The following is a 25435-nucleotide window of genomic DNA, read 5'->3' on the forward strand; positions in this document are numbered from 1 at the left end:
CATACCTGCTACTGGTATTGAGGTTCGAATTGCTGAGAGTGGTCCTGGAGGGGGCCACAGACAAGTATAGGGCAGAAGTGCAGGGCCTACATAGGACTCTGGGTCACAGGCAGAGGTAGCCCCTGGTTTTAGTTTTAAGACATGTCACCAGCTTTTCTGGACTTAGTGTGATCCCATAAGCTCAATGCTATATGCCTTCACAGACCAGGGTGAGCCTGACAGTCCTGTGTCCATCCAGCCACCCAGCCTCTGGGAACACCGTTAAGAGTAATGGGCTGTTTCCTAAAGTGGCTTATATCCTGTTGGATGTGGTCACATAACAATCTGCAGAACTCCATGTGGCAGAGGCTAGGCCTGGAGTCCTCACACCTTGGCCACTGTTCTCCATGACTCCAGCCCCTTCTGGGCATGGCTGCCAGTCACAGACTTCTGATATACTAATAGAGACTTTCAGGACTCAGACAGCTGGTGCAGCATGGGACAGGAATGCTGGGGCAGGGTCCCTAGGAAAAGGGACCTTCAGGGGGCAAGGCTGGGAGTCCTGAGTGGCTGTGACTAGTTTGGGCAATGGGGCTGTCAAAAAGAACTGGTCCACTGCAAGTGAAGCCCCTATTAAGGGCCCCAAGTCCAGGCTCCCCGCACCACAGTACCTACTCCATTGTACAGGCTGGAAGAATGGTTCCATGGCTAGTTCAGATCCTAGCACCCATGATGGAGAGCTCACAACAGACAGTGCCAGTGTGTATATACAAGCACACCCACACAAGCACTAAGTTAAGAAAATGCCTCCGTCAGATTGGACTGTGGGACACTTTCTTGATTGATGACTATGGGTAGGTGGTCCTGGGTGTTATTAGAAAGCAGGCTGAGCAAACCATGGAGAACAAGCCTATAAACTAATTTTCCATGGCCTCTACTTCAGTCCTGCCTCCAGATTCCTGCCCTAACTTCCCTTAGTGATGGAGAATGACCTGAGAGTAACAAGCTGAAATAAACCCTTTCCTATCCAAGCTACTTCTGGTCATGGTTTTTATCACACAAAATTTTTAAAAGTTAAAACAAAAAACTAAAACTAAAATCTTTCTGGGCTCCAAACATTACATCTGGAACATAGAGATCCCTGTTAGCCAGGACTCTGCCCATAAAGCAAAGGCTCTACATCCCCCCCCCACCAGAAAACCGGCTGGGGACCATTCCCAAGTCCTTTATTGGGCCAGCAATGCTGGAAGCTGCCCTCAGAGTGAGGTCCCCACTGGGATGTCTCTGCCATCCTGGTCTTGACCCCCATAATGCTGGGGCAGGTGGCATCCATTACTTGCTGTGTTCCTTGAGGTACTCCCAGCCCTCCTTGGAGTATTCTCGGGCCTTGGAGGGGGCCACCGACAAGGCTGACATGACTGAGATGATGCCTGCAGAGACAGCACACAGGTGCCATAAGGTCCCCACCTTGCCAGAGCCACTCAGCCAGCCAACCCCTGGGGAGTGCAAGAGCAGTACATGGAGGAGGAATGGGACTAGCCTTTCCTGATGGACAAGTTCCAGTGTGGATCTAAACCACAACCCCTTCCCTATGCTCTGTTTTAAAAGGTTTCATCTCACTAATATATTCCAAGGTTATCCTCAAACTCTCAGTCCTTCTGCCTCAGCTCTTCCCAGTGCTGAGATTATAGGTGTGTATAACAATATCCAGCTTTTCTTTGTGGAGACAAGGTCTCATATATCCCATATGGCCTGGAATTCCCTATGTAGTCAAAGATGACCCTGAAATCCTTCATTCTCTTGCCTGCACTGAGTGCTGAGATGACAGACCTACAAACACCATGCCTGATTTATGGGGTGCTGACGACAGGACCCAGAGCTTTATGCATGCTAGGAAAGATCTTTACCACTGATCTACAACCCCAACCCCTTAGGGTTTTTTTAAGTATTTTGTTTTTCCTATTTTTGAGAAAGGATGTCCCTGTGTAGTCCTGGCTATAGATCAAGCTGGCCTTGAAACTACAATTTTCCTGCCTCGGCCTCCCAAATACTAAAGTCACAATCATGGGCCACCATACCCAGTCCTTTCTACTTAGTTCCATAGGTGATATACAGGCACACAAACAGGAAAACATGGAGGAGTAGAAAGGGTCAATGAGGTAAACAGGGCTGGGAGAGAGGCTGGGGTGCCCAGGCATCCCCCCAAGCAGGGGCATAGGGGCCTACCTGAGTTCCAGGAATCACGGAAGTTTGGAAATTTAATCTTTGGAGGGGTTGGGAGCTGGGAAGAAAGAGGAACACGGGCTGACACGGGAAACAGGTCACAGCCTTGTCTCCCAAACCCAGAAACACAAAACTCCACCAAGCAGGGGTGGAGGAGGCCCCAAGGACACCCAGAAGCAACCTGTAGGCCACCCACTCCCAGCCAAGGTACCTGTGGCATCTCCAGACCTGTCTGCTGGCACACATATTGGCTGAACTGGTACATTGCTGGTGGCACAACCTCCTCGGCCTTCCGCAGGGCAGCCTCACTCTTGTCACTAGGCCCCAGCAGCTCCTGGTCATAAACAAGGTAGACTGCTCCTCCAGCCACACTTCCCTTAATGAGGAACCTTCAGGAATACATGAAGGGAGACGCTGTGGGGGGCAGGATCTCAGAGATCAGACAGTTGATCATTTTTTGTTGTTGTTGTTTTGTTTTTCGAGACAGGGTTTCTGTGTAGCCCTGGCTGTCCTGGAACTCACTCTGTAGACCTGGCTGGCCTCGAACTCAGAAATCCGACTGCCTCTGCCTCCTAAGTGCTGGGATTAAAGGCGTGTGCCACCACTCCCGGCCAGTTGATCATTTCATTTGCCTTTGTGACACGACTTTTAGCAGTAAACGGAGTCTTAAAGAGAGACAGGGTGGGTCATTCGAAACCCTGCAAAGGATAATGGACACTCAAGATCCCTGGTACAAAACCTTCCAGGGTGTCTGGCGGAGCTTCCCCGCAAGTTACTCAAGTCAGCTACGGAGGGAGATGGGCAGGATTGCCTACGCATCTGAATTGCACCTAAGAGTAAATTGAAGCAGTAGGGTGATAAGGGCTGGCTGAAGCCAGTTTCCCTACACAGACCGTGAGAAAGGTCCGTAACAACCGGAAGTGAGCCGTCGCAGGACCCTAAGCCACGAGGCAGAGATGCCTACAGCCCCGAACTTTCTCAGGGCCTCCACGATTGTCCACGCACCTCATTAGCGACCACACTCGAGCCACCATGGTTAGTCTCTCGCTTCACTCGCCGCGCAAGGACAAGTAATTCGCCCGCCGCTTCCGGTTGGTGTCGCTGCTGAGACTCCTGGGAAATGTAGTGGTCGCTGTCAGCCGCAATGGAGTTAGACTCTTGTAGGTCGAGGTCCGTGGCTGCCGCAATTCTTTCTGGGAAATGTATTAGTTAGGCGGAAGACCAAAGAAGGGCTAGGCCGCGAAGGCTCCTGGGAAATGTAGTCTGGAGGCACGACAGAGACGAGCCCTCGGAAGACACTGGTCGGATTCCCCGCGCCCGCGCGGAGAATTGAGTGTCCCCCAGGTGAAGCAAGCCTAAGTGATGGTTACCACGGCAACGCGAGGGCTGGATTGTTCCAGAGAAGCAGGCCTTTGGTTCACGTGAGCGGTTAGGGGTGTGGCTCTAACCTAGGAAGCTTGGAGAGGCTACAGATGGCCTGTGAGATGGACGCTTGCCAAGGTTGTTGACTTGCCAAGGCCAAGGCGCTGGAGGATCCCTGCCGGGTAGAAGTCTTGGGGTCATGTGAGAACGGGTTGGCGGTGGGTGGTCCGGAGTACAAGGAGCCACACTGGGGTGCGAAGTGCCGCAGGAGGGGTTAGCGGCCAAGTGGACATCATGTAGATCCCTGTTCGGTTGCAAGGTGAGCTTGAGCAGATGTGCACCATGGATGCATGGATGCCTTGTAATTGTCTATGGAGACCTATTGTCCTAATTACTTCTCAGTTGTCCTGACAAAGCACCATGGCCAAGGCAACTCAATAGAAGGAAAAGTTTTCTGCTTCCAGTTTCAGAGGACCATGACCATCGTAACGCGGAGCATGACAGCAGGCAAACCGGGATGGCGCTGGAGCAGCAGCTGAGAGCTTACATTGTGGCTCATAAGCTGAAAGAGACTACAGGGTATTGTGTGGGCTTTTGAAACCTTAAAGTCCACACCACTGTCACCCCTGCCCCAAGAAAACTTATCTCCTAATCCTTGCCAAACAGTTCTACCAAATGGGGACCAAGCATTCAAATACATGAAACTGTAGGGGTCATTCCGATTCAACCATACACAAGACCCCCCCCACACACAACTTTATTTCTTTATTACTTATTTTTGTGTTGGGTTTGGTTTGGTTTGCCTTTGGTTGGTTATTGTTTGCTTGCTTGTTTTGAGGCAAGGTTTGTCTAACAGTCCTGGCTGTCCTGGAACTCACTTTGTGGCCCAGGCTGGCCTCGAACTCACAGCTCTGCCTGCATCTGCCTCTTAAGTGTTGGTATTAAAGTGTGTTCCACCATCACCCAGCTTTGTGGGTTTTTTTCTTTTTTAGACGGGGTCTTATTCTTTGTACGTGATTGGTCTGGAACTCATATGGACCAAAGCTGAATTCTCCTGCCTGGGCCTCCTCATTCCTGCTTTTACAGACATGTCCAGTGTCTATGGTGACATTTTCTCCTTTTCACCCAGAACTAAAATAAACCAACCCTCATGACTAAGAATGGGTGAGAGGAGCCTAGAACATGGCAAGGTAGCATGTGGCATTGCCAGTAGCGCTTAGACAGTGTATCTTTGGACCTAAGATTTGAAAGAAGTAAGTTTTAGGGAAGAGCGTCCAAGCAAGAACTCAGCCAGTGCACAGGCCCAGGACCTGGGACAAAGCTGAGCAGACTGGGCAGTTTGGACTGGCTCCTGGAGGACCCTTTAAGGGGCCCAGGGCTTTGTTTTCCCCCCACTCCCAGAATGACCAGAGTGAGTGGTCTGAGGAAGAAGGAAGGATGTTGGCAGCAGGACATCTTCATTATGTCCCACTAAGGCTCACACACGGAAGGCGAGCCTCCCTGTGTGTGGGTGCAGGGCTGGGATGGGGGTAGGAAGTGAGTGTGAGTGGGAGGGAAGAATGGGAGAACTTGAGAGCACTTTCTTCATCCAACTTCCTTATAACTTGTTCCAGACCTGAGGCTGTTTCTTCCCTGGCTAAATGTCAACAGGAATATACCTTTCAGTGTGTGCTTGTTAACAGAAACTGCAGTGATAGAGATACAGCAAAATACTCTGTGTACCTGCAAATATAGGGGGACATTGGAGGATGGCGCCCTGGGCATCAAGAAATACCTACTCCCCATGGGCCAGAGGCTTGCCTCTTGGATACTAGGCCCCGCCCTTGCCCTTCTTGGTCTCTGCCCTCAGCTCCCACTCAAGTTTAGCCTCCCTCCTGCATTCAAGTCCAGCCCCTGCTGTGTTCTACCACCCCACCCCACCCCCACCTTGGTTTGGACAGCAGGTCCTGCTCATTTCCCCTCCCTCTTGCGTAAAAGACCCCGCCCCTGCCCAGATTGGCTCCGCCCCCTCTCCTCCATTCCCTCTTTCTGTCTTAAGCTCCGCCCCTGCCCAGCTTTGCCTCGCCCCGGCTCCTGCTCAAGTTTCCTCTCCCTCCTGTGTTCTAGGACCTATTCCTACCTTCTTTGGACTCTTCTCAGGCCTGATCATCAGCACAGCCACCCTAGGGTACCAGAGTGGACCCTCTTGGCACGCAGGCTGAGGATCCCCACGAGGGCCTTAGCTCCATCCCAGGGTGATGCTACCCACAGGCCCCGCCTATCTGGGTTGGCCCCTCCCACTCTTATCCAAGTACTTGTGCTGCTGACGAGTTTTGCCCTCTGCTCCCTCCAGAGTACTGCATCCTGGTACATCCATGCCCTGCTTCGTAATGAGAGTTGGATTCTCTTATGTTCTCTACTGTTGGAATTCCTCAGGCTGACAGAGCGTGGAGTGTGGGAAGCTGAGGCAGGAGAGGAGGAGGCTCAAGTACAGCTCAGCTGCTGGAGCACTTGGGTGTTACACGCCTGTCATTATCAGGACAGCCTGGGCTGCACGAGACCATAGCTCACAGAAAAAAAGTGAGGAAGGAGAGGAGTGAGGGGGCACAGCCTGTGATTCTAGATAATTTGCAGCCCTCTCTACCCCAAGGCCTCCAGGGGACGCGAAACTCCTTCAACGAAACAGTTCATAAGGATCAGTCTATTGATCCGGACAGATTTGTTGTGACTGTTGTGACAGATCTATTGATCTGTTGGATCCGGAACCCTCCATGACGAAGGCAAACGGAGTTCTGTAAACTGACTTCTGACCTCTGCAAGTTTGTAGTGGCACATGCTCTCTCTCTTTCGAGACAGGGTTTCTCTGTGTAGCCCTGGCTGTCCTGGAACTCACTCTGTAGACCAGGCTGGCCTCGAACTCAGAAATTCGCCTGCCTCTGCCTCCCAAGTGCTGGATTAAAGGTGTGCGCCACCACGCCCGACACAAACAAAAAATTTTAAAAGCACTCTTTAAAGTCATTTTTAAAAAGATTTGTTTATTTAATTAGTTATTATGTATACAGCGGTCTCCCTGCATGTGTACCATCAGGCAAAATGAGGGCACCAGATCTCATTATAGATGGTTATTAGCCACCATGTGGTTAACTGAGAATTGAAATCAGGACCTCTGGAAGAGCAGACAGGGCTCTTAACCTCTGAGACATCTCTACAGAGCCCATTCCCCTCAAAAGCACTTTTATTGTCAGAGATTAAATTACTTCAACAGCTAACAACAGTGTGAGGCAGCATTCCAACTCCTAACCTAAGGGATGATTCCCAAGCCGAGGTCTCACGGGTGCCGTAGAACCTCCGGCCACCAGAGGTCGCCCGCAGCGCGCCTGTCTCTCTAGCCGGAAAGGCCTGCAAGTGGCATATATCCCAGGATTCTGCGCGGTGCCGTTCTTCCTGTCCCGGCCGCCATCGGAGAGCATCAGGTAAGTGGGCCTCGTCGGGGCTCATCTGCCCCCATCGGGCATCCCGGCCCCATGGGGAGTCCCTGCGGGCCGGCATGCGGGCGGGCGCGGGCCGAGGTACCGTGTCTCAGCCGCTGTCTTGTCCCCGCTGCCCACAGCCATGGCTCTGCGCTACCCCATGGCCGTGGGCCTCAACAAGGGCCACAAGGTGACGAAAAACGTCAGTAAGCCGAGACACAGCCGGCGACGCGGGGTGAGTGCTGGGGACGCGACCGCCTCGTCAGAGATGGGGACGGGGGTGAAGAAGTGAATATCGACACCTGCGTAGATTCTGTGTCGTTGGAATGGGAAGGTCTGAGTGGTTCGTGGGCCCGGTCGTTGATTGGGCGTCTGAGACTGGGAGTCGGTCGGTGGGCTGTTGCGTTCGGCCCCCTGTAAGGCCCATTTTGGGGTTCGTGACCTCGGGGCTGTGCTCGCAGCGCCTCACCAAACACACCAAGTTCGTGCGGGACATGATCCGGGAGGTGTGCGGCTTCGCACCCTACGAGCGGCGAGCCATGGAGTTGCTCAAAGTGTCCAAGGACAAGCGCGCACTCAAGTTCATCAAGAAGAGGGTAGGCAGCGTGCTGCACCGAGCACGGGTGGGGGTGTGGCTGGCTGCAGTGGCCCTGGGTGACATGCGACTACTCCTCGCAGGTGGGCACGCACATCCGCGCCAAGAGAAAGCGGGAGGAGCTGAGCAACGTGCTGGCAGCCATGAGGAAGGCGGCGGCCAAGAAGGATTGATGAACCCTCCCCCAATAAAAGATGGTTCCTACAGTTTTGTGTATGTGTGAGCTCACGGCGACACTGAGACTCAGGCTTAGGGCTTTTGGAAAGGTTTTCTTTATTCATGATTCTACAGCTGTGCTCGTGGCTCCGCCACACCATGATTTATTTAGTCCCAGGCCCCTGTGTCATCTCTCCACGGCCAGTGCCTCCCTGTGCTCTCGCCGGGGGAAGGCAATGGGGAATATGTCCCGATAGTGTTCCACGAAGTGAACTTCAAGGCCCTCTGTGATAAAAGGAGCTAAATCCGAGTAGTCCTTTCTGTTCTCAGCAGGCAGAATGATGCAGGTCACACCTGCACGCTTAGCCTGTGGAAAGATGTGTCAGCTGGGTGCTCTTCCACCCTGAGGTGGTCAGGGGTACAGGCGGCAGACACTCACCGCAATGGTCTTCTCCTTGATGCCACCCACAGGCAACACCTTGCCAGTGAGGGAGACCTCCCCAGTCATAGCCAGGTTCTGCAACACTGGCTGGCCCAGAGCCAGGGACAGCAGTGCAGTGACAATAGTACAGCCTGCGCTGGGACCATCCTTGGGGGTAGCACCCTGTGGGGAGAGGCAGTGGTGAGTTGCTGCGCTGATGGGTGCTATGGGGGGGGGGGGTGAATGATGGGCCTACCTCAGGCACATGCAGGTGGATGTGTGAGGTGACTAGGAAGTCATTTTCAGGGTCCTGCTCCATCAGGAAGGCACGAGCATAGGTGTAGGCTATGCGGGCACTCTCTTTCATCACATCTCCCAGCTGACCTGTCACCTCTAGGCTGCCATCCTTGTCCTCCTTGCTGCCACTAGGCTGGGGCCGCCTCAAAGATGTCTCCACAAACAATGTAGAGCCCCCTGGAAGGTGGAAAAGGCTAAATTTGTTCCTTACACTCCAATTCTGCACTTGAAGACTCCATAGCACTGGTAGCCTGCATTATCTATCCAGGCCCCGTCTTTATTTACATTTGTAGCAGCCAGCTGGCCAGGCAGAAAGATGTGGGTGCTATGCTCACCCATGGCAGTCCAGGCCAAACCCATGACCACGCCAGGAGGTGTGACTTCGTACATGCGCTCCACTGTGAACACAGGCTTCCCAACAAAGTCTTGTAGGTTCTCAGGTGTCACCTGTACTGTCTGGGCCTCCCCACTTACGATCTTGTATGCAGCCTTGCGCAGCACCTGAAGTGGGTGGGTGGGTGGGTGTAGGTGGGCATTTGCTAGGCAGAGGCATGCCCTGTGTAGTGGGTGGGCCCGTGGGCGGGCTTACCTTCTCCACCTGCTTCTGTAGGTTGCGCACACCACTCTCCCTGCAGTATTGCTTGATGAGCAGTGTGAGCACTGCTGCTGACAGCTGGGCCTTGCTCTCATCTAGGCCACACAGGGTGCGGGCCTGTGGCACCAGGTACCGCTGTGGGGAGCAGCTGTCAGCAATGCCTGTTGTCCTCACCCACCATGTTGTTCCTGGTGCCCTAGGGTCCTAATCTCCTCACCCACTGCACCAACCCAGCCCTCCCTTCTCAGAAGCACAGAGTAGAGAATCACAGCCCTGTCCTGAAGACGATAGGCCCCAAAGTGTCACCCTAGGCTGTGCTCACCTGAGATCTTTGCCCATCACCTGCCAGGCACTCAAGACTATTGTGAGAGCCAAGTCTGATCTGGTGCCCCTCCACCCCACAGAACCCCACATACCTCTGCGATGGCCAGCTTCTCCTGTGCTACATAGCCAGACACATTGATCATCTCCATGCGGTCCCTCAGTGGTTCTGGGATGGTGTCAATGACATTGGCCGTGCAGATGAATAGCACCTGGGTGACAAGGGGGGCACAGGATGCTGGAAGCTGGGTGTCCCCTCTCCCATAGCACTAGCACCTAGCCACATGAGTCACACTCACCTTGGACAGATCCACTGGCACATCCAGGTAGTGGTCCAGGAAGTTGGCATTCTGCTCAGGGTCCAGCAACTCCAGCAGTGCTGATGACGGGTCCCCTTGGTAGCCTCGGCCAATCTTGTCCACCTGAATTGGGAAAGGCAGGCGCCATAGGACAAACTATACCTGGCTCCAACACTACAGGATAAGCTGTGCAGTGAACTGTCCCTCCTGTCCCCAGAGCCTACCCCACCTCATCAATGAGCACTAGCGGGTTCTCTGTCTTGGTCTTCTTCAGACACTGGATGATCTTCCCAGGCATGGCCCCCACGTAGGTACGCCTGTGGGAGGCAACACTCAGTATGGGTCAGTGTGCTGATACCACCACATGGCCCACTTGGAAGCCGTTCTGACCTCACACAGGGTAGTTACCCAATGCTCTCCTTTAGCCAGCACTTGGCCACACAGTCTGCAGTTATGCCCACCTCACTTCCCTATGCACTGAGAGGTGGGGGTTGGCCTGGATGAATCTTCACAGGGGCATGGACCCACACTCAGGCTCAGTAGGGCAGACAGCAAGGGATGAACAAGGATGTCATCTAAGCTTGGGAACAGGTGCATGAGATGACAGGAAAGGTACAGAGAAGACAAGGCTGAAATAGGCCAGAGGGAACTGAATGGACAGTACAGGTACATGGGACAGGGACCAGGCAGCTAGGGGAGCAGTGAGACTCTGGTCCATGGTGCTGGGCAGGGTCTAGGGGAGTGGGAGCCATGGGAGCTCTGCTCTTTTGTTTCCCAAGCAGGATCTTAAGTAGTCCAGGTGGGCTAGCGCTCTAGAGCACGGTGTGTGTGGCCTGCCTAACCCTGAGTGCTGGGATGGTAAATGAGGCACTGTGAGGCTACCTGCTCTGACCAGGCCAGGCACTTCCTGTAGTGTTAGACTATAGGACTACCTTAGCAGCCGGCCTCTGTCTACAGAGCCTCTTTCCACACTGGGACCTGGAACAACCACAGGCCTATAATGAAGGCATCTGTCTGCTGCACTCAGCTTGGTCTCTGCTCAACTCAAAGCCTGCTAGGCTCCCATGCCTCCCACACTCTGTTTGTTTTGTTTTGTTTTTTTGAGACAGGGTTTCTCTGTGTAGCCCTGGCTGTCCTGGAACTTACTCTGTAGACCAGGCTGGCCTCGAACTCAGAAATCCGCCTGCCTCTGCCTCCCAAGTGCTGGGATTAAAGGTGTGCACCACCATGCCCAGCACCTCCCACACTCTTGCAAGCTGGCTACTCCTCACATCCAGGATCCCCCACTAGCTGTATGCTAGGGGATGAAGTTCAGGTGCATGTCTTTAATCCCACACTTGGAAGAGGTAGGAGGATCTCTGAATTCAAGGCCAAACCAGTCCACTTAGGGCATTCCATGATAGCAAAGGCTACATAACAAGTCTCAAGAAGCAAAACAAAGACCAGGCTGACCAACAACTAGTGTACCTCCTTGTCCCACCCAACCACATGGACACCCAGGCCTGGCATACTCTACTCTGCCCAGTCCAAACCCCAATCTTCCTGAAGAGAACAGGAGCACGGTTGTAGACTGGGTCACACTGTGTTTGCCCAGTCAGGTGGGTTGCAGGCCCAGCCTACCTACCTGTGCCCCTTGATTTCTGCCACATCTGTCATGCCACCAACACTGAAACGGAAGTATTCTCGGCCAAGGGCACGGGCAATGGAGCGTGCAATGCTGGTCTTGCCCACCCCCGGTGGGCCGTGGAAGCAGAGGATCTTGCCTTGTGTGGAGCCTCTGAGCTGGCTGACTGCAATGAACTCCTGTGGAAGCCAAGATGGCTCAGTGCATAGGATGCAGACCCCCAGAGCAAAGACCAAGGGGCTATCATCCAGCAGCTTCACGGGGTCACAAAGGCTGGGATGACTGGAGCTGTGGCTGCAGGAGCGTGTGGCTTCCCTGGGCTGAAGTCAGGCTGGAGTTGGCGGTGTTAATCATGTTAGGGGCCCCTCTTCCATAGCCTGGCCCAAAGCATAACTTGTCACAACAACCCCCACCCAGTACAGTACACCAAGCTTCTGCCACTCATCCACCAGGGCCATTGTGAGTCCCAGTGGATAGCTTACTGGTTCTCTACTGGGAGGAATAAGGACAAAATGAGGCAACCTGCCCTGGGCAGTATGGTCGTGCACATGCTATGAGCCTCACCAGGACACGCTTCTTCACATCCTCCATGCCGTAGTGGTCCTCCTCCAGCACAGCCTGGGCCCGAGCCAAGTCCAAGTTCTCATCACTCTGCCGGCCCCATGGGATGGATGTCAGCCAGTCCAGGTAGTTTCGAGTGACACTACAGGGACAAGGAACTGTGACCAAATGCTCCTAGTGATGCAGTGTGCAGGGCTGCAGAGCCAACCTGGCACGAACCATATCAATGATCCTGGATACGGTATCCCAGGACAAATGAGTGACCACCCCTCCAGGGGAGGGGCAGGGGGGTGGTGAGTATGGCTCAGGGAAGAAACTGAAGTCAGGCCTGCTGCAGTCTGAAGCTGCCCTGGCTAGTCCCCAAGCTGTGGACAGCAGCAGTGCTCTGTCAGGGATCTTTGAGAAGTGGTCACTGAGGGAGGCCAGGTGCCATAGTAACAAAGATGGAAGACTAAATCCAGGGTCACAGAGCATCCTCAGGTCAGAATTTCAACTCAGTAGTGTTGTCTGAGCGGACTGAACTTAGGGTCCCAGTACCAGATAGCGTGGAGTATCTTGGCCAGAGCTACCACAGGGTCCCTGAGCAGGAAAAAAGCAATGCCTAGAACCTGAGGAAAAGAACGTGTAGAGTCTAGACATGGAGCCCAGGCACACAAGGGTGCTAGGCTTGTGTGTTCACAGACTACGTGGACTCACCACATACTTGCTTCCTGGGCTGCTGTAGACAAAGCCTGAGGATGGGACAGGGTCCCAGAGGCCTTCCACTTTCCCAGCAGCCTGCACAGGAACACGACCAAGCCAGAGGCTTGGGAGACAGCAAGCAGAGGTGGCTATGGGCCATGGCTGTGCGGACTCACTTGAACTCAGAGGAGTGGTTGTCCAGTAGAGCAAGCTTGCTCAGCTCCTCATCCACCACGTCCATCACATGCTTGGGAACCACAAGCTCCCTGAGGCGTTCCCGGAACTTCTCCTCAATGGCATCTTTATCATCTTTCTCCAGCCCCAATTCCTTCTTGATGATCTTCAACTGCTCCTGCAGCAGGTACTTCCTGTGTGTCTGCTTGATCTTCTCCTCTACCTGTGGCAGGTGGAGCTTGGGCAGGGTGTGGTGGGGAGGGCAGGACACAGCCCCTCCACAGAAACCCCTGGCCCAGATCTAAAGTGGTGCTAGGAACTGGAGGTCCTCACACATGCTACCTGAACCCCAAGTCACTCACTGACCCAGGCTTCTACCCTGTAGGCTCCCACAGGCCACCCTGACATGGAATTTGCAGCTTGTTTGGACTGCTGTTGTAATGCCCAAACACACCCAATACACGAGAGTTAAACCTGTGTTCTGTTTGTCTTTGGTCTATGCCAGATCATGGTAGCCCAAGCTGGCCTCAAAACTCCCTATATGGCTGAGGATAGCCCTGAACTCTTGAGCCTCCTGGTCCATCTTGCCTAGGTTATGCTGTGTTCACTCAGCTGCAGCATAGCCCTCAGTAGGGGAGGATTTGCTATGGAAAAATGAAAGACAGCACATGCTTCCTGTCCCACCACACTGGAGGCTGAGGCAGGAGGACTGCACAAGTACAAGGTTCTGGGTCATCCTGTTTCAAAGAGAGGACCCTGAAATGAAAGTGTTAGAGCCGAGATGTACCCCCTTCACCTCCTCTTCCCTCCTGTCACCTCACGGCCTAGGCGTTGCTGAAGCTTGCTCAACTCAAACTCCTTCTTCAAGAGAGACAGGGCCTTATAGAGCCGCTTAAGGATCTGCAAACAACAGAGGACAGCAAGGTATCTGTGAACAAGGTCCACCACAGCCAGAGTGGTGCTGGCACAGGAACAGGCACCCTACATGGAGCCCAGCCCCCAGGATGAGGCTGCTGTTGCCAGCCTGCTCACAACAGTGGATCACACACTCACGTTGGTCTCTTCCAGAACATCTTGCAGCTCATGGGACTCCGCCCCAGTGAGTGCCGCACCCATGTCGCTCAAGTAGATGGGGTTGTCCACCACACGCTGGCCTGCCTGCATCATCTGCAGCACGGACTCTCTGTAGGGGTTCAGTGCCAGTGCCTTAGAGTGCTGTCCTATGCCCCTTACACATACTCTGGCTTCAGTGATAGATAGCTCTGGCAGTGTGCAGTGTGGTGCACTGGGGTCAAGCAGCTGTCACTGACCGTCCCTGTCCTCCTCAGCCCTGCAGACACTGACCTGTACAGAGGGTTCAAGGCGATGATATCCCGAATGGTCTTCACAATCTCTGCAGTCAGGGCCTGGCAGGCAGGAACCATGACAGTCATGAGATCAAAGAAGGGGAGTCTCCCATCCCAGCCAAGTACCATCCACTGGGACCACAGAGCAGAATCTAAGGTCAGCAGCAGGGAAGACCCAGGGCACGGGATGTAAAAACTAAATCCAGGGCCAGTGAAATGGCTCAGAGGATAAAGATGCTTGCTGCCAAGCCTGATGACCTGAGTTCAATTGGTGGGCTCAACATGGTGGAAGAACCAACTCCTAGACACCCAAAAGTCATCCCCTGACCTCCATATGCACACTGTGTACTCCCACTTCACCCCCATGAGTAAATATGAAAACAAGATAAAATGGGGACATAAGCCAGCACTCCTCCAGATACATGGGGTGACTGCCCCACTCTCCACGCTTTCCTTAGCTTTTGCTTTTTGTTGTTGAGGCAGGATCTTATAACTAACACCAACAATTCTCCTGCCTCAGCTTCAGGGTCCTGGGACTGCAGGCACACACTATTACAGCCAGATAGGACAACACCCTACCAGATGTCTAGTTCCCAACTGAGTTCACCTTTGTAGATGAGATCAGAGGTAGTGGTGGCCCAGGCATTTAATGCCAGCACTCAGGAGGTAGAAGCAGGCAGATCTCTGTGAGTTCAAGGCCAGCCAGGTCTTCTCAAAGAAACCCCCCTCAATTACCCATAGAGACCTTAAGGAAGGCAGGTGTACTGGCTAGTTTTGTGTGTTAACTTGACACAGGCTGGAGTTATCACAAAGAAAGGAGCTTCAGTTGGGGAAATGCCTCCCTGAGATCCAGCTGTAAGGCATTTTCTCAATTAGTGATCAAGGGGGAAAGGCCCCTTGTGGGTGGGACCATCCCTGGGCTGATAGTCTTGGGTTTTATAAGAGAGCAGGCTGAGCAAGCCAGGAAAAGCAAGCCAGTAAAGAACATCCCTCCATGGCCTCTGCATCAGATCCTGCTTCCTGACCTGCTTGAGTTCCAGTCCTGACTTCCTTTGCTGATGAACAGCAATATGGAAGTGTAAGCTGAATAAACCTTTCATCCCCAACTTGCTTCTTGGTCATGATGTTTTGTGCAGGAACAGAAACCCTGACTAAGTCAGCAGGATAGCTTAATCTGGGATCAGAGTGGCCCCTGCCTCCTGAGCAGTGGGGGAGGCAAAGGGTGGACACTCTACAGAATGCTAGAAGCCTGTGCATGGTGGCCATGAACCAGAGTGGGATGGGTTTGAATCCTGCCTTTCCTGTGAATAGCCAAGGGCCTGGTGTGGCGTGGCACAGCACAGCACAGCACAGCCCTGCCCACATGTCCTACCATCTGTGTAGGTCACACAAGGTGACTGTTGCTTACCTTCACTTCCTCTGTGACCTGGAAGTCTTCATGGGCTACATTCTCAACCTCCACCATGAGCACCTCCTTGGATGTGTCAGTGGCAGCCTCGGTCACCATCTCCAGCTGGGGCTTGGGGCCCAGCTCATCCTCCACCTCTTTCTTGCCTCGCTTCAGCTTCCTCCTGGACTTTTGTTTCTCTGCCTCTGGCTCAAGCCCCTCTGGTTCCACCTCCAGCTGCCGGCTGATGTGAATCCTGCAGACAGACAGACAGGCACAGGTGAAACCAGGGCTACAGAGTTGTGTTTCAAAGGCCTTGTCACCCCGGGGCCTTCAAAAAATGGAGGAAAAAAAATTCAAGACAGCAAAGAACACTGGAAAGTGTCACCAACATTGAGGCTCAGTGAAAAGACACTGTACCCCATTGTACCCCAAGACCTCAGGGTGGAGGTCTTGCCCACAATCCATAAAAGCCACAATCTCTTCTGTGCATGTTGACAGGCACATCTCATCTCACCCTGGCCTCTGTACCTTCTGTGGCCAGTGACAATCATTCGCAACTTGTCTCCGAGGTCCTGCATCTCATGAATCTGAGCGAATGTTCCCGTATGGTAGATTTCATCCAGGCTCTCCACCACGTCCGACTCATTGCTGAGGAGATGGAACAAAGGCACAATGGACGGGCTGCAGCGCAGTGTGCAGTGTACAGTGTGCAGTGTGTGGCTCAGGCTAAGGGTACTCCTACCCTTAGCCTGGAGACAGAAGCGCCTCTACAGGCCACTACTAGAGACTTGCCATGTCACTACTGGCTGCTATCTGGCTCCTTCAGGGCAATGGAACAACTCCCAGCTCAGCACTATAGTCCTGGGTGGCACATGTCACTAACACAGACTCCATAGAGAACCCATACAGGACTTCTCCACTGCTATGGCACCCACGCTGAAGTAGAAAATCTCATATATACCAGAGGCTCCAACATTTACAGGGAGCTAGCAATTCAATTCCCCATGTGGACAGCACAGAAGTCTCTTTTTCACAGAATGGGGAAAGGGTCTCCTGCCTGCTAGGTAAGTGTTCTCCACCAAGCCACTCCTCATAGAGAGATTTTATAGCCAAGTCCTTGTCCTAGAGTAAAATGGCAGTATGTTGGACTCCTGGCCTTGTCCTTGGCTCCTTTTAGCTCAATATGAAAAGTTCAGACTACAGTTGAGTAGAGAAAAGGAGGAGGACTTACTTGTCATCTCTCTTTAGGAAGACGCCAACATAGGGCTGTGCAAGTCGGACTTTCCTTCTCAGGAGCTCAACCAACTTCTTATTTTTAACCTGCAGGAGAGCAGTAAGTGAGGACCCAGGGACACTGCACTCTAACACCAGAAACAGACTATCTAGCTGCATGACCAATGCTACTGGCAGCGTCACAGCTTCACTAGTGTCACAGACCTGGAGCACCAGGAAGACTGAAGCAGGAGGCTCGAGAGTGTAAACATGGGCTACACAAGGAAACCCAGGCTAAAACAGAGTCCCAACAGGAGCCTCCTGTGTCCTGCAGACTGGCAGTTTCCATCCAGCTTCATGAGCACCATTTCCTAGTCATCCTGTTCAACTACTTGGTAATAACTCCTCTCACCACCTATAGCAGGTGCGAATTAAAACTGACGATTAGTTGGACATTGTGGGTACACCCTGCACTGGGGACACAAGGCAGATGGAACTCTGAGTTCCAGGCCAGCCTGATTCAAAATATTGTTTTAAAACAAACAACAACAAAAAAAAAACAATGGAGCTGGAGAAGTAGCTCAGCAGTTGTTTACAGAGGCCTGGGTTCACATAGTGTCTCACAATCAACCCTAACTCAAGTTGCTAGGGATCCAACAACGTTGAACTACAATGGCACCAAGCATACAAGTGGTGTACATACATGTAGGAAAATATTCACACACATAAATATAAGCACAAGCATATATGCACATATACATACATACACACACACTTGAGGACAGGTGTCATCTGTGGAATCTCTCCACAGTCACCTTGTAATTTACGTTTCCTTGGGACACACTATATAGTTGACTCTAACTGGGAACTCAGGGTGATCCTCCTGCCTCACCATCCCAAGTGCACAATGTACAAGGATAAGTCACCACACCTAGCTTACCTGTGTAATTCTGACATAGCAAGACCCTTTGTCTCAGTGTTTGGGGATCTCTTTTGTTGGTCTGAGTCAGGGGTCACACTGTAGTCCAAGCTGGCTTGAACGCATGACAATCGTTCTAATCCATCTTCCCATGTGTTGGGATTACAGATAGTACCACTCTGCGTTTAGGTGGATTTTATTTATTTGTTGTTGGGTTTGTTTATTTTTTAGATGGGGTCTGTGGTGTTAAACAAGAATGGCTCCCATAGGTTCATATATTTGAACAATTGGTCCCCAGTCATAGGAACTGTTTAGGAAGGATTGGGAGGCGTCACCTAGCTGGAGGTATACCACTGGGGTGGGCTTTGAGGTTTCTCTCTGCCTTCAAGCTGTGGATCAGATGCAAGCTCTCAGCAACTACTCCAGTGCCATGTCTGCCTGCCACTGCACTCCCCACTTTGATGTTCTTAAACTATAAACAAGCCCCAAGTAAAAACTTTTATTTTAAAAGTTGCCTTGGTCATAGTGTCTCCTCACAGCAACTCATGCTGGCCTTGGATAACCCTGAATTCCTGATCGGAAGATTCCTCCTTCTACCCTCTGAGCATTCGGATGACAGGTGTTTGACTCTACATCCGGTCTGTGTGAGCCTCGTGCATGATAAGCAAACAGTCTACACAGAACCCTAACCAGCCTGCAGAGCCAAAGACAGCACATGAGTCTGATGGCTGTAGACCAAAAGCTGAGTTTTGCACCAAAAAACAAAAAAAAAATAAAAAAACAACTATTCACTAGCTCCCAGGTAAGTGTTCTGTGATGGGTCTCAGCATCTTTTTCTCCCTGACTCTGGTCATTTTATGAGGTGATACCAACAGGAAAGCACACACCACTGTCTCAACACCACACCCTTGACAGCTAGCTCCCAATGGCACATTGGGTTCACTTGGAAGAAGCATCTCTTTGTTCTTGCCCCAGCACACATTTGTCTCCACAGTAGGGTTAAGGAACCAGGTGTGGGCAGCCCTGGTCTGAGAAGCCCTGAGAATAAAGAGGATACAGAATGGGCCTCCAGAGCAGTTCTACACTACTAGAGCCTGCCAGGCATAACAAGTCCTATGAGCATCACGGTATGAGGAAACCCCCTCCAAGCAGCAAACAGCAGAGACTTATAACTCAGTCACTCAGGACCAGATGAGGCACTTCTTACCCAAAAGCTAAAGAGATGGAAGATCTGGAGCTAAAGCCAACTTCAACTACACAGCAACTAGAAGGGCAGCCTGAGCTACATGAGATCCTGCCTCAACCAAAACCAAAATAGCCTTTACATACAGTTTGTGTGAGTTCCACAAGAGTTCTCTGATTCCAAGACAGGAACTGCTATTATGTCCATTTCCCAGGTGAGGAAAACTAAGGCCCTGGGGAGCAACTTGTAGATAGGTGATGATGCCGTGTTACCCTACAGAAGTTATCTGGCAAATGTGTGTGTCCTTCTACCAGACAGACAACGTGAGATGGGCCTTGGAAGCATGGGAGTGGAGGTAGGTGGAGGAGCTCGCTTTAACCCTCCCCACATCTGTGCTGATACACTTCCCTTCAAGGGTTGGCAGGGCAAAGAGAATGGAGGGGGCCTGCGGGTGATGTGGCTGTGACTCACTGTATGACCTTGCTAGTAGGTTAACTGATAACCACTGCTCTCTGTGAACTCAAGACATAGGGGAATAGATGGCAGATTGAAAATTCCCCTTTAAAAGTCTCTGCTTTCTGTTGATTTCATCATCCTGTTCTCCCTCCCTCTTCATGGCCAGCTAATTTGAAAGGATCAGATGGGATCAGCTTCCTGCAGTGGAATTTTCCTCCCTTAGTTAAAAGGCTGTTTGAAGTTTCTTTCTTTTTAGGGGTAAATACCAGGAAGATGTCAGGGACAGTGTCAGGGAAAAAAAAAAAATCCTGTCCCTTTTTTTTTTTTGGTAAACCACTCAGACTCCAGTAATTCCGGCCTTTCTCCTACTCCTACAATGTAATACCTAAAGCCTGTAACTTTGTATCCCCACAACTATGCCCGATACATTACGCGGGTAATTAAGGGTGTGAAAAAGGAGAATGTCTCAAGACAAAAGATACATAAGGCTGTCTCAATGAATAAACTCTACACCATTGAACAAGGCTGAGAAGGCGTTACAAAACTTTCACCAGGATGGAAGCGAAATAACTATACTCTGTTGCTAGTCGGCCTGGGATTTCTACACTCACTATCTCGGGTCCTGAAGGACCAGAAAAAGGGAAGAATTTGTGTCCAAGTGAGCCACCAAGGACTGTGGTATCCTCTTGCCTCAGAGTGGTGCGATGACAAGCAGGAGTGCGGTTCCAAAAGTTTCTTAGACGCGAGGGAGCTGAGAGACCACTCGGTCCCGCTAGCAGAGCAGGGGAGCGGGGGCTCTGGTTACCTCCACGATCTTGATAAAGCGCGGGAACACAGGGTTGCGGGTGATGGCGATGAGCGGCAGGTGAGGAAACACATCCGGGACGGTCATGGGCGCGAGCGCTGTGACGACCGGGCCTTCCCCGGTGCTCGCCGTGGCCCCGTCCTCCGCACCGCCCTCGGAGGTCTCGTCGCTGCCACCGCGGTTGCCCGAGTCCCACAGCCCCCGCCACTGGACCCCGCCGGGAAGAACGCGGCCGCCCCAGGGAGCTGACATGTCGCAGGCCCGACATCCTCGGCGCAGCCACGACCCGGACGCGCTCGGGACCCGGCCTCCGGTGACAGCCAGCAGCGGCCGCCGCAGAACCCAGCACCGCGCAGCGGCCCAGAGCCGCACGTAGCCTGTGCTCGCCGCCATGGAACAGCCATACTGACGGCGCACCGCACTTACGTCATCTCTGCTCGCCCCCCGTTTGCGCACGTGATGACGCTCGCGTGCTTCGGGCTGGAGAGGCGGAGCTTGAATAAGGTGAGTGAGTGGGCGTGGTCAGAGGGAGACTGGGTTTGGGGATGGGAGGGCGGAGTAGGGGCGTGGTTCAAGGCTCAGAGCGGGGCTTGGAGTTGGACGGCAAGGGGGCGTGGCCCGATGAAGGATGTTCTAGAGAGGACTTTGAGGATCTGGATGAAAAAGTGAGAGGTGTAGTAAGCTTGAGGAAACATGACGGAGAAAGCAGGACTGGTGTGTGGTCCGAATGGGGGGCGCTCCACCAGGCAGGGATTGGAGGAACTGGAATCAGGGATATGGCCGAAGGCGGGCTCAAAGGTCGGGGCTTGACATAGGGGCGTGGCCAGAGCGGTGACTCCAGACTGGAGCTTGTGCGGAGGGGGCGGGGGGCATCGCTCTAGGAAGGGGGCCTGGAAGAAGCGTGGCCCCTCCCAGTTCCTACAACTACTGGTTTGTCCTGTCCAAGCTGTACCTTAGTACTGCGTTCTGTTTTTCTACTGCCATCAAAAAGGTTTTACAGGGTAAATTCTGTGTTCTGAAGGCATCGGAAGAAAAGTACAGCGCACCCCTCCTTTAACTTTAGTCTTTTCAGCGTTCTTTGTTGATACACAACAACAGGTTTTACTACATCTCCCTACGCAGTTGGTGGCATCTTCACTCCACACTGGAGGAGGCGTGCTTGGAGGGCTTTTGCCTCTCGTATAGTATGCATGCTAAAGGCCGTGCGCAGGTGCGCCTGCTCAGCGTTGCCTTTGTTGTCAGTGGTCCGTGAGGCACTTACCAAAACACTGAAGCTTCCAGGACACGTCCCAAGAGACCCGTGTGCATGCTCCGGCTCCACAAAGCAGGGAGTGGATTGATGCATGCCCAAAGCTCTGCTTCCACACCCACGTGTGCTCATGCTAGTGCTGTGGTGACCTCCTTGAAGTTTGGGCATGCTTTGGATTTTGACTTATGGATCTGGGAACCTGGGTGTAATTTTCAGGTTTGAAATGTGCGAGCTCTGCTTCCATATTGCGCATGCCCACTCCTTCCAGTTTCCTCTGCGTAGACCTAACCGGGCTTTTGTCCGACACGTCCAAAAGGTCCTGCTAGTGGCCTTCTTACCTGGTGCGCGTGCCCAGACAAGAGGCGGGTAGGAGAGAAGCGGCCTAACCTCACGCATGCTCAGACACTTTCTCAAGCTTGGCGGTTGAAGAGCAGTGTTAGCTGTGGAGAACCAGGCAAGATGCTGGTGTTGATGCTAGCAGCAGCAGTGGCCACCATGGTCAGGGCTCACACACTGTGCCGGTACAACTGCCTAACTGGGTTGGATTGCTGCTGGGAGGTTTTTTTTTTTTTTAAATGATATTTCAATTTTATTTTTTTTATTTATATGAATACACTGTAGCTGTCTTCAGACGCACCAGAAGAGGCCATTAAATCCCATTACAGATGGTTGTGAGCCACCATGTGGTTGCTGGGAATTGAACTCAGGACCACTGGAAGAGCAGTCAGTGCTCTTAACCACTGAGCCATCTCTCCAGCCCTGCTGGGAGGTTTATGACAGGAGGAATGGGGCTGGTTCTTGTTGGAGCCCAGGCATACCCTCCAGCCCAATTGTAGAAATCAAATTTGGCATATCTCTCCCAAGCAAATCACTAAAATCCATTTCTGGGTGTGGAGCCAGGGCTTTGGACATGCGTCAAACCTAAGTTCCTTGTGCAGTCTGCAATCTGTCCCACCATCCATCCCTACCTGGCTCAGCAGCAGTGCCATGGGCTGTTGAGGCTGAGTGCATGTTGGGAAGTATGCTGTGCTTAGTGCCATGGTGAGCAGTGTCTCTGATCGCTAACATGCAAGTATGTCTCTGTATGCCCTCCTCCTTCCCACTTTTCTCCCCGGAGGTCACCAGCCTGAGGGGACAAAAGGGGCAGAGGTGGAGAGGAGGGTTCAGACAGCCATGAATATGGACAAAATGATCTCTGGAGACTACTGCAGTGGGATGTCTGCTGTATTCTTCCAGGGATGAGAGCGTATTTAAGGGCTTTTTGGTTTGGTTTTGGGGGTTTTTTTGGTTGGTTGGTTGGTTGGTTGGTTGGTTTTGGTTTTTTCAAGACAGGGTTTCTCTTTATAGCCCTGGCTGTCCTGGAACTCACTTTGTAGACCAGGCTAGCCTCGAACTCAGAAATCCGCCTGCCTCTGCCTCCCGAGTGCTGGGATTAAAGGCGTGTGCCACGCCCGGCTTTAAGGGCTTTTTTGAGGGGTACAGGTGGAAAGGGCCAATGGGTCATGTGGGTGGGAAGCCAGAACAGGCTGTGTGTGCTGAGTTCTGCAGCTGGTCACTTTTCAGAGGCCAGCCACCTGTGTTTAAGGACACTGTCCAAACAAAGACAGGAAGAGACAGGGAAGCCCTGCTGAGAAAGGAAAAGTCTCCCACTTTTGGTGCCCAGCTCAGAAAGCCATCCTGTCGTGGAGGCTGCTAACTAACTGTCCCCTGGGGACCTCAGTTCTTAAGCCCTGAATTCTAGATTATCATCACTGGAGTTCAGCAAGGCAGTCCCTTGCTGTGAGTTTTGCAGCCAGCCTGTGCAACATAGCCGGATCTGTGTCTGAATACAATGCCTTACCTCAACCTCCCAAGTGGCTCATCACACCCAAAAGGCAGTTGTTTGCTACAAACCAGAAAAAAAAAAAAAAAAAAGCTCACCAACAACAAAGTAGGGAAACTTAAGAAATACTTGTGAAAAGTAATTGCTGGTGTGGCTTGAGCTGGAGTTCGCTGGGCTGAGGGCTGACCCACCTGGTGAAGCCAGGACCAACTCCAGCACCACAGAAACCTGGCAGGTGACCCATGCCTGCCATCACAGCAGTGAGGAAGTGGAGGCAAGAGGATTGGGAGTTTCAGGCTAGCCTGGGCTACTTAGTCAGCCTGTCTCTGAATAAACAATAAAAAGAGCCTGGGGAGACCCCCTCCAAAGAAGTGAGCCCCCTTCCCACGAAGGTTCTGGGTTCGATTCCCCAGCATTGTACATGGGATGGGATATAAAAGGCAGAGAGCCCAGAACAGGAAGTGTGAGGTCTTACACGCGTTCTCACGACCGGCCAGGAAGAACACAACAAACCAGAATCTTCTGCGGCAAAACTTTATTGCTTACATCTTCAGGAGCAAGAGTGTAAACCCCCCATTGTTTACATCTTTAGGAGCCAGAGCGCCAGAGCGCCAGAGCGCAGAGCAAGCCCCCAAAGCCCCAAAAGCGAAAGCGAAACCCCCCTCCCTCTTAAGGAGAGTTATCCTTCGCCTAGGACGTATCACTCCCTGATTGGCTGCAGCCCATGGCCGAGTTGTCGTCACGGGGAAGGCAGAGTACATGGGGTGGAGAACTACCTTTGGCACATGCGCAGATTATTTGTTTACCACTTAGAACACAGCTGTCAGCGCCATCTTGTAACGGCGAATGTGGGGGCGGCTTCCCACAGTGAGGGCCCCACCCCCTGGGTCATCCCCAAGCAGAGCATGGAAGGCCTCTTCGCTTGGGTTTGTCAGGGAGAGTCTGGACGTGTTAGGGGTCTCACAATGTAGACCAGGCTGGACTCAAGACTCACAGGATACATCTGCCTCACAAGGGCTGGGAGTAAAGGCGTGCTACCACACCTGACTGATAGTTTATATTCTCTCTCTCTCTCTCTCTCTCTCTCTCTCTCTCTCTCTCTCTCTCTCTCATGCATGTATTGAGGTGTGTGTGTGCACGCACGCACTGTGTGCATGTAACAAGTCAGAAGACAACTTGCAGGAGTCATTTCTCTCCACCAGGGCCAAACTCAGGATGTCAGGCTTTGCAGCAAGCCCCTTTATGTAGTGAGCCATCTCACTAACCCAGTATTTTGTGTATATTAGTGGTTAACCCAGATGTTATATGTTTGTCGATGTTAATGTCAGAGGACAAACTCTGCAAACTCAGCAAGAGCATTACACCTTTCCTATGACATTGCTTAAATCAGGATACTTTGTTCTTGCTGCTAAATACACCAGGCCAGTGCCCTTAAGCCTCTGTGGATTCTCCTGTTTGTGCCTCCTGCCTCTATGATAGGTGCTCTGGGCTTTCAGACCCACAGCACCCTGCCTGTCTCTTACACTTGTTCTGGGGATTGGGGCAGCAGCTATCTCTCACCACTACCCAAAGCTGTAGAACTCCCAGACCTTTCAAAGTATCAAAACTTCATTCTGTGCATTATATCTAAAGGCAGCATGGTAGGAGAGACCATGATGAATATTGAATAAAAGTTAAGGAGCTGAGAGATGGCTCAGTGGTTAGATCACTAGCTGCCCTTGCAGAGACCCCTGTTCAGTTCCCAGCACCCACAGAAGGCTCACAGCCAGGTGTGACTGCAGCTCAAAGGGGCCTGACGCTCCCTTCTGGTCACCTCGGGCACAGCATGCATGTGGTGTGCAGCCAAAACACCCATACACATGAAATAAATAGGAAAATTCTTGAAAATAGAATAAATTAGAAGACAAAGCCTGACTTTTAGTTGTGTTTGTGTGTGTGTGTGTGTTTTAAATTACTTATTGGCTGTGTGTTTCAATCACTCTAGGGTGCACACAGTGAGGACCGGGAAAGTGTTTAAGTCCAATATACAACTTCAAGGGGTAAGTGGTCCCTTGCATGCCCCCTACATATCAGTATGACTATATGGCAGAGCATTTCCTTTTTCTTCTTCCTTCCTTTTTTTCTTTTTGACTTTTGATTCTTTGTGATTTAACATCATGCACTCCAACCCCATTCAACTGTCCCTCCATAGCCACCCACTGGCCTTGCAACTCACCCACCCTGTCAAGAAAACTAAAACTCAAAAAAAAAAAAAAAATCTCATTGTGGAAGCTGCAGTGTGTCTCAGTGCAAGCTTCCACTCAGGCATCTTGACTT

The 25435-nt window shown here is 52.1% G+C and overlaps 4 protein-coding genes across 21 annotated transcripts in view; 2 read left to right on the forward strand and 2 right to left on the reverse strand.

The window, feature by feature from the left end:
• Positions 1-1019: 1019 nt before the first annotated feature.
• Micos13 (mitochondrial contact site and cristae organizing system subunit 13) lies at positions 1020-3339 on the reverse strand. Its single transcript, NM_153152.4, has 4 exons — positions 3208-3339; positions 2414-2591; positions 2206-2260; positions 1020-1409 (listed from the first exon to the last, which is right to left on the reverse strand). The coding sequence occupies exons 1-4, from the start codon at positions 3234-3236 to the stop codon at positions 1312-1314; spliced, it is 360 nt and encodes a 119-aa protein (NP_694792.1). The 5' UTR covers positions 3237-3339; the 3' UTR covers positions 1020-1311.
• A 322-nt stretch (positions 3340-3661) lies between these two features.
• Rpl36 (ribosomal protein L36) lies at positions 3662-7814 on the forward strand. 2 transcript variants are annotated; one of them, XM_030249907.1, is made up of 5 exons: positions 3662-3883; positions 6809-7016; positions 7154-7248; positions 7475-7609; positions 7692-7814. In XM_030249907.1, exons 3-5 carry the CDS (start codon positions 7156-7158, stop codon positions 7779-7781), a joined length of 318 nt encoding a protein of 105 aa, XP_030105767.1. In that variant the 5' UTR covers positions 3662-3883; positions 6809-7016; positions 7154-7155; the 3' UTR covers positions 7782-7814. The 2 variants fall into 2 exon arrangements, with proteins under 2 accessions (XP_030105767.1, NP_061200.2); NM_018730.3 differs by lacking the exon at positions 3662-3883 and having other exon boundaries at positions 6963-7016.
• Positions 7815-7864: 50 nt separating this feature from the next.
• Positions 7865-20471, reverse strand: Lonp1 (lon peptidase 1, mitochondrial). The gene is made up of 18 exons (NM_028782.2): positions 20049-20471; positions 16705-16793; positions 16002-16121; positions 15492-15726; positions 14082-14143; positions 13791-13920; positions 13554-13637; positions 12740-12960; positions 11886-12024; positions 11322-11500; positions 9927-10014; positions 9698-9820; positions 9494-9610; positions 9072-9212; positions 8818-8983; positions 8442-8659; positions 8204-8368; positions 7865-8131 (listed from the first exon to the last, which is right to left on the reverse strand). Exons 1-18 carry the CDS (start codon positions 20439-20441, stop codon positions 7952-7954), a joined length of 2850 nt encoding a protein of 949 aa, NP_083058.2. The 5' UTR covers positions 20442-20471; the 3' UTR covers positions 7865-7951.
• Positions 20472-20478: 7 nt separating this feature from the next.
• Catsperd (cation channel sperm associated auxiliary subunit delta) overlaps positions 20479-25435 on the forward strand; it is a 37546-nt gene continuing 32589 nt past the window's right edge. For 5 of the 17 annotated variants that reach the window (XM_030249424.1, XM_030249425.1, XM_030249423.1 and 2 more), the window contains exon 1: positions 25104-25158. Coding sequence is in view for 5 of the 17 variants with exons in the window: in XM_030249429.1 (XP_030105289.1) it covers positions 21464-21663; positions 25104-25158 (255 nt within the window). In the remaining 12 variants the exon portion in view is untranslated. The other 12 variants (XM_006523434.4, XM_006523437.4, XM_006523433.3 and 9 more) reach the window with 11 other exon arrangements.

Source organism: Mus musculus, chromosome 17 (genome assembly GCF_000001635.26).
Source record: "Mus musculus strain C57BL/6J chromosome 17, GRCm38.p6 C57BL/6J".
In the NCBI taxonomy this organism is placed as follows: Eukaryota; Metazoa; Chordata; class Mammalia; order Rodentia; family Muridae; genus Mus; species Mus musculus.

Excerpts from the sequence above, each read along its gene's own strand:
- Micos13 (NM_153152.4), bottom strand. The coding sequence starts at position 3,236 with ATGGTGGCTCGAGTGTGGTCGCTAATGAG. Across the intron at positions 2,592-3,207 it reads CGAGTGTGGTCGCTAATGAG|GTTCCTCATTAAGGGAAGTG; the intron begins GTGCGTGGACAA and ends GTATTCCTGAAG. Across the intron at positions 2,261-2,413 it reads CAGGTCTGGAGATGCCACAG|CTCCCAACCCCTCCAAAGAT; the intron begins GTACCTTGGCTG and ends CTTTCTTCCCAG.
- Rpl36 (XM_030249907.1), top strand. The coding sequence starts at position 7,156 with ATGGCTCTGCGCTACCCCATGGCCGTGGGCCTCAACAAGGGCCACAAG. Across the intron at positions 7,249-7,474 it reads GACACAGCCGGCGACGCGGG|CGCCTCACCAAACACACCAA; the intron begins GTGAGTGCTGGG and ends CTGTGCTCGCAG. Across the intron at positions 7,610-7,691 it reads TCAAGTTCATCAAGAAGAGG|GTGGGCACGCACATCCGCGC; the intron begins GTAGGCAGCGTG and ends TACTCCTCGCAG.
- Lonp1 (NM_028782.2), bottom strand. The coding sequence starts at position 20,441 with ATGGCGGCGAGCACAGGCTACGTGCGGCTCTGGGCCGCTGCGCGGTGC. Across the intron at positions 13,921-14,081 it reads GCCTTGAACCCTCTGTACAG|AGAGTCCGTGCTGCAGATGA; the intron begins GTCAGTGTCTGC and ends GAACCCCTACAG. Across the intron at positions 12,025-12,739 it reads AACCACTCCTCTGAGTTCAA|TGTCACTCGAAACTACCTGG; the intron begins GTGAGTCCGCAC and ends TTGTCCCTGTAG.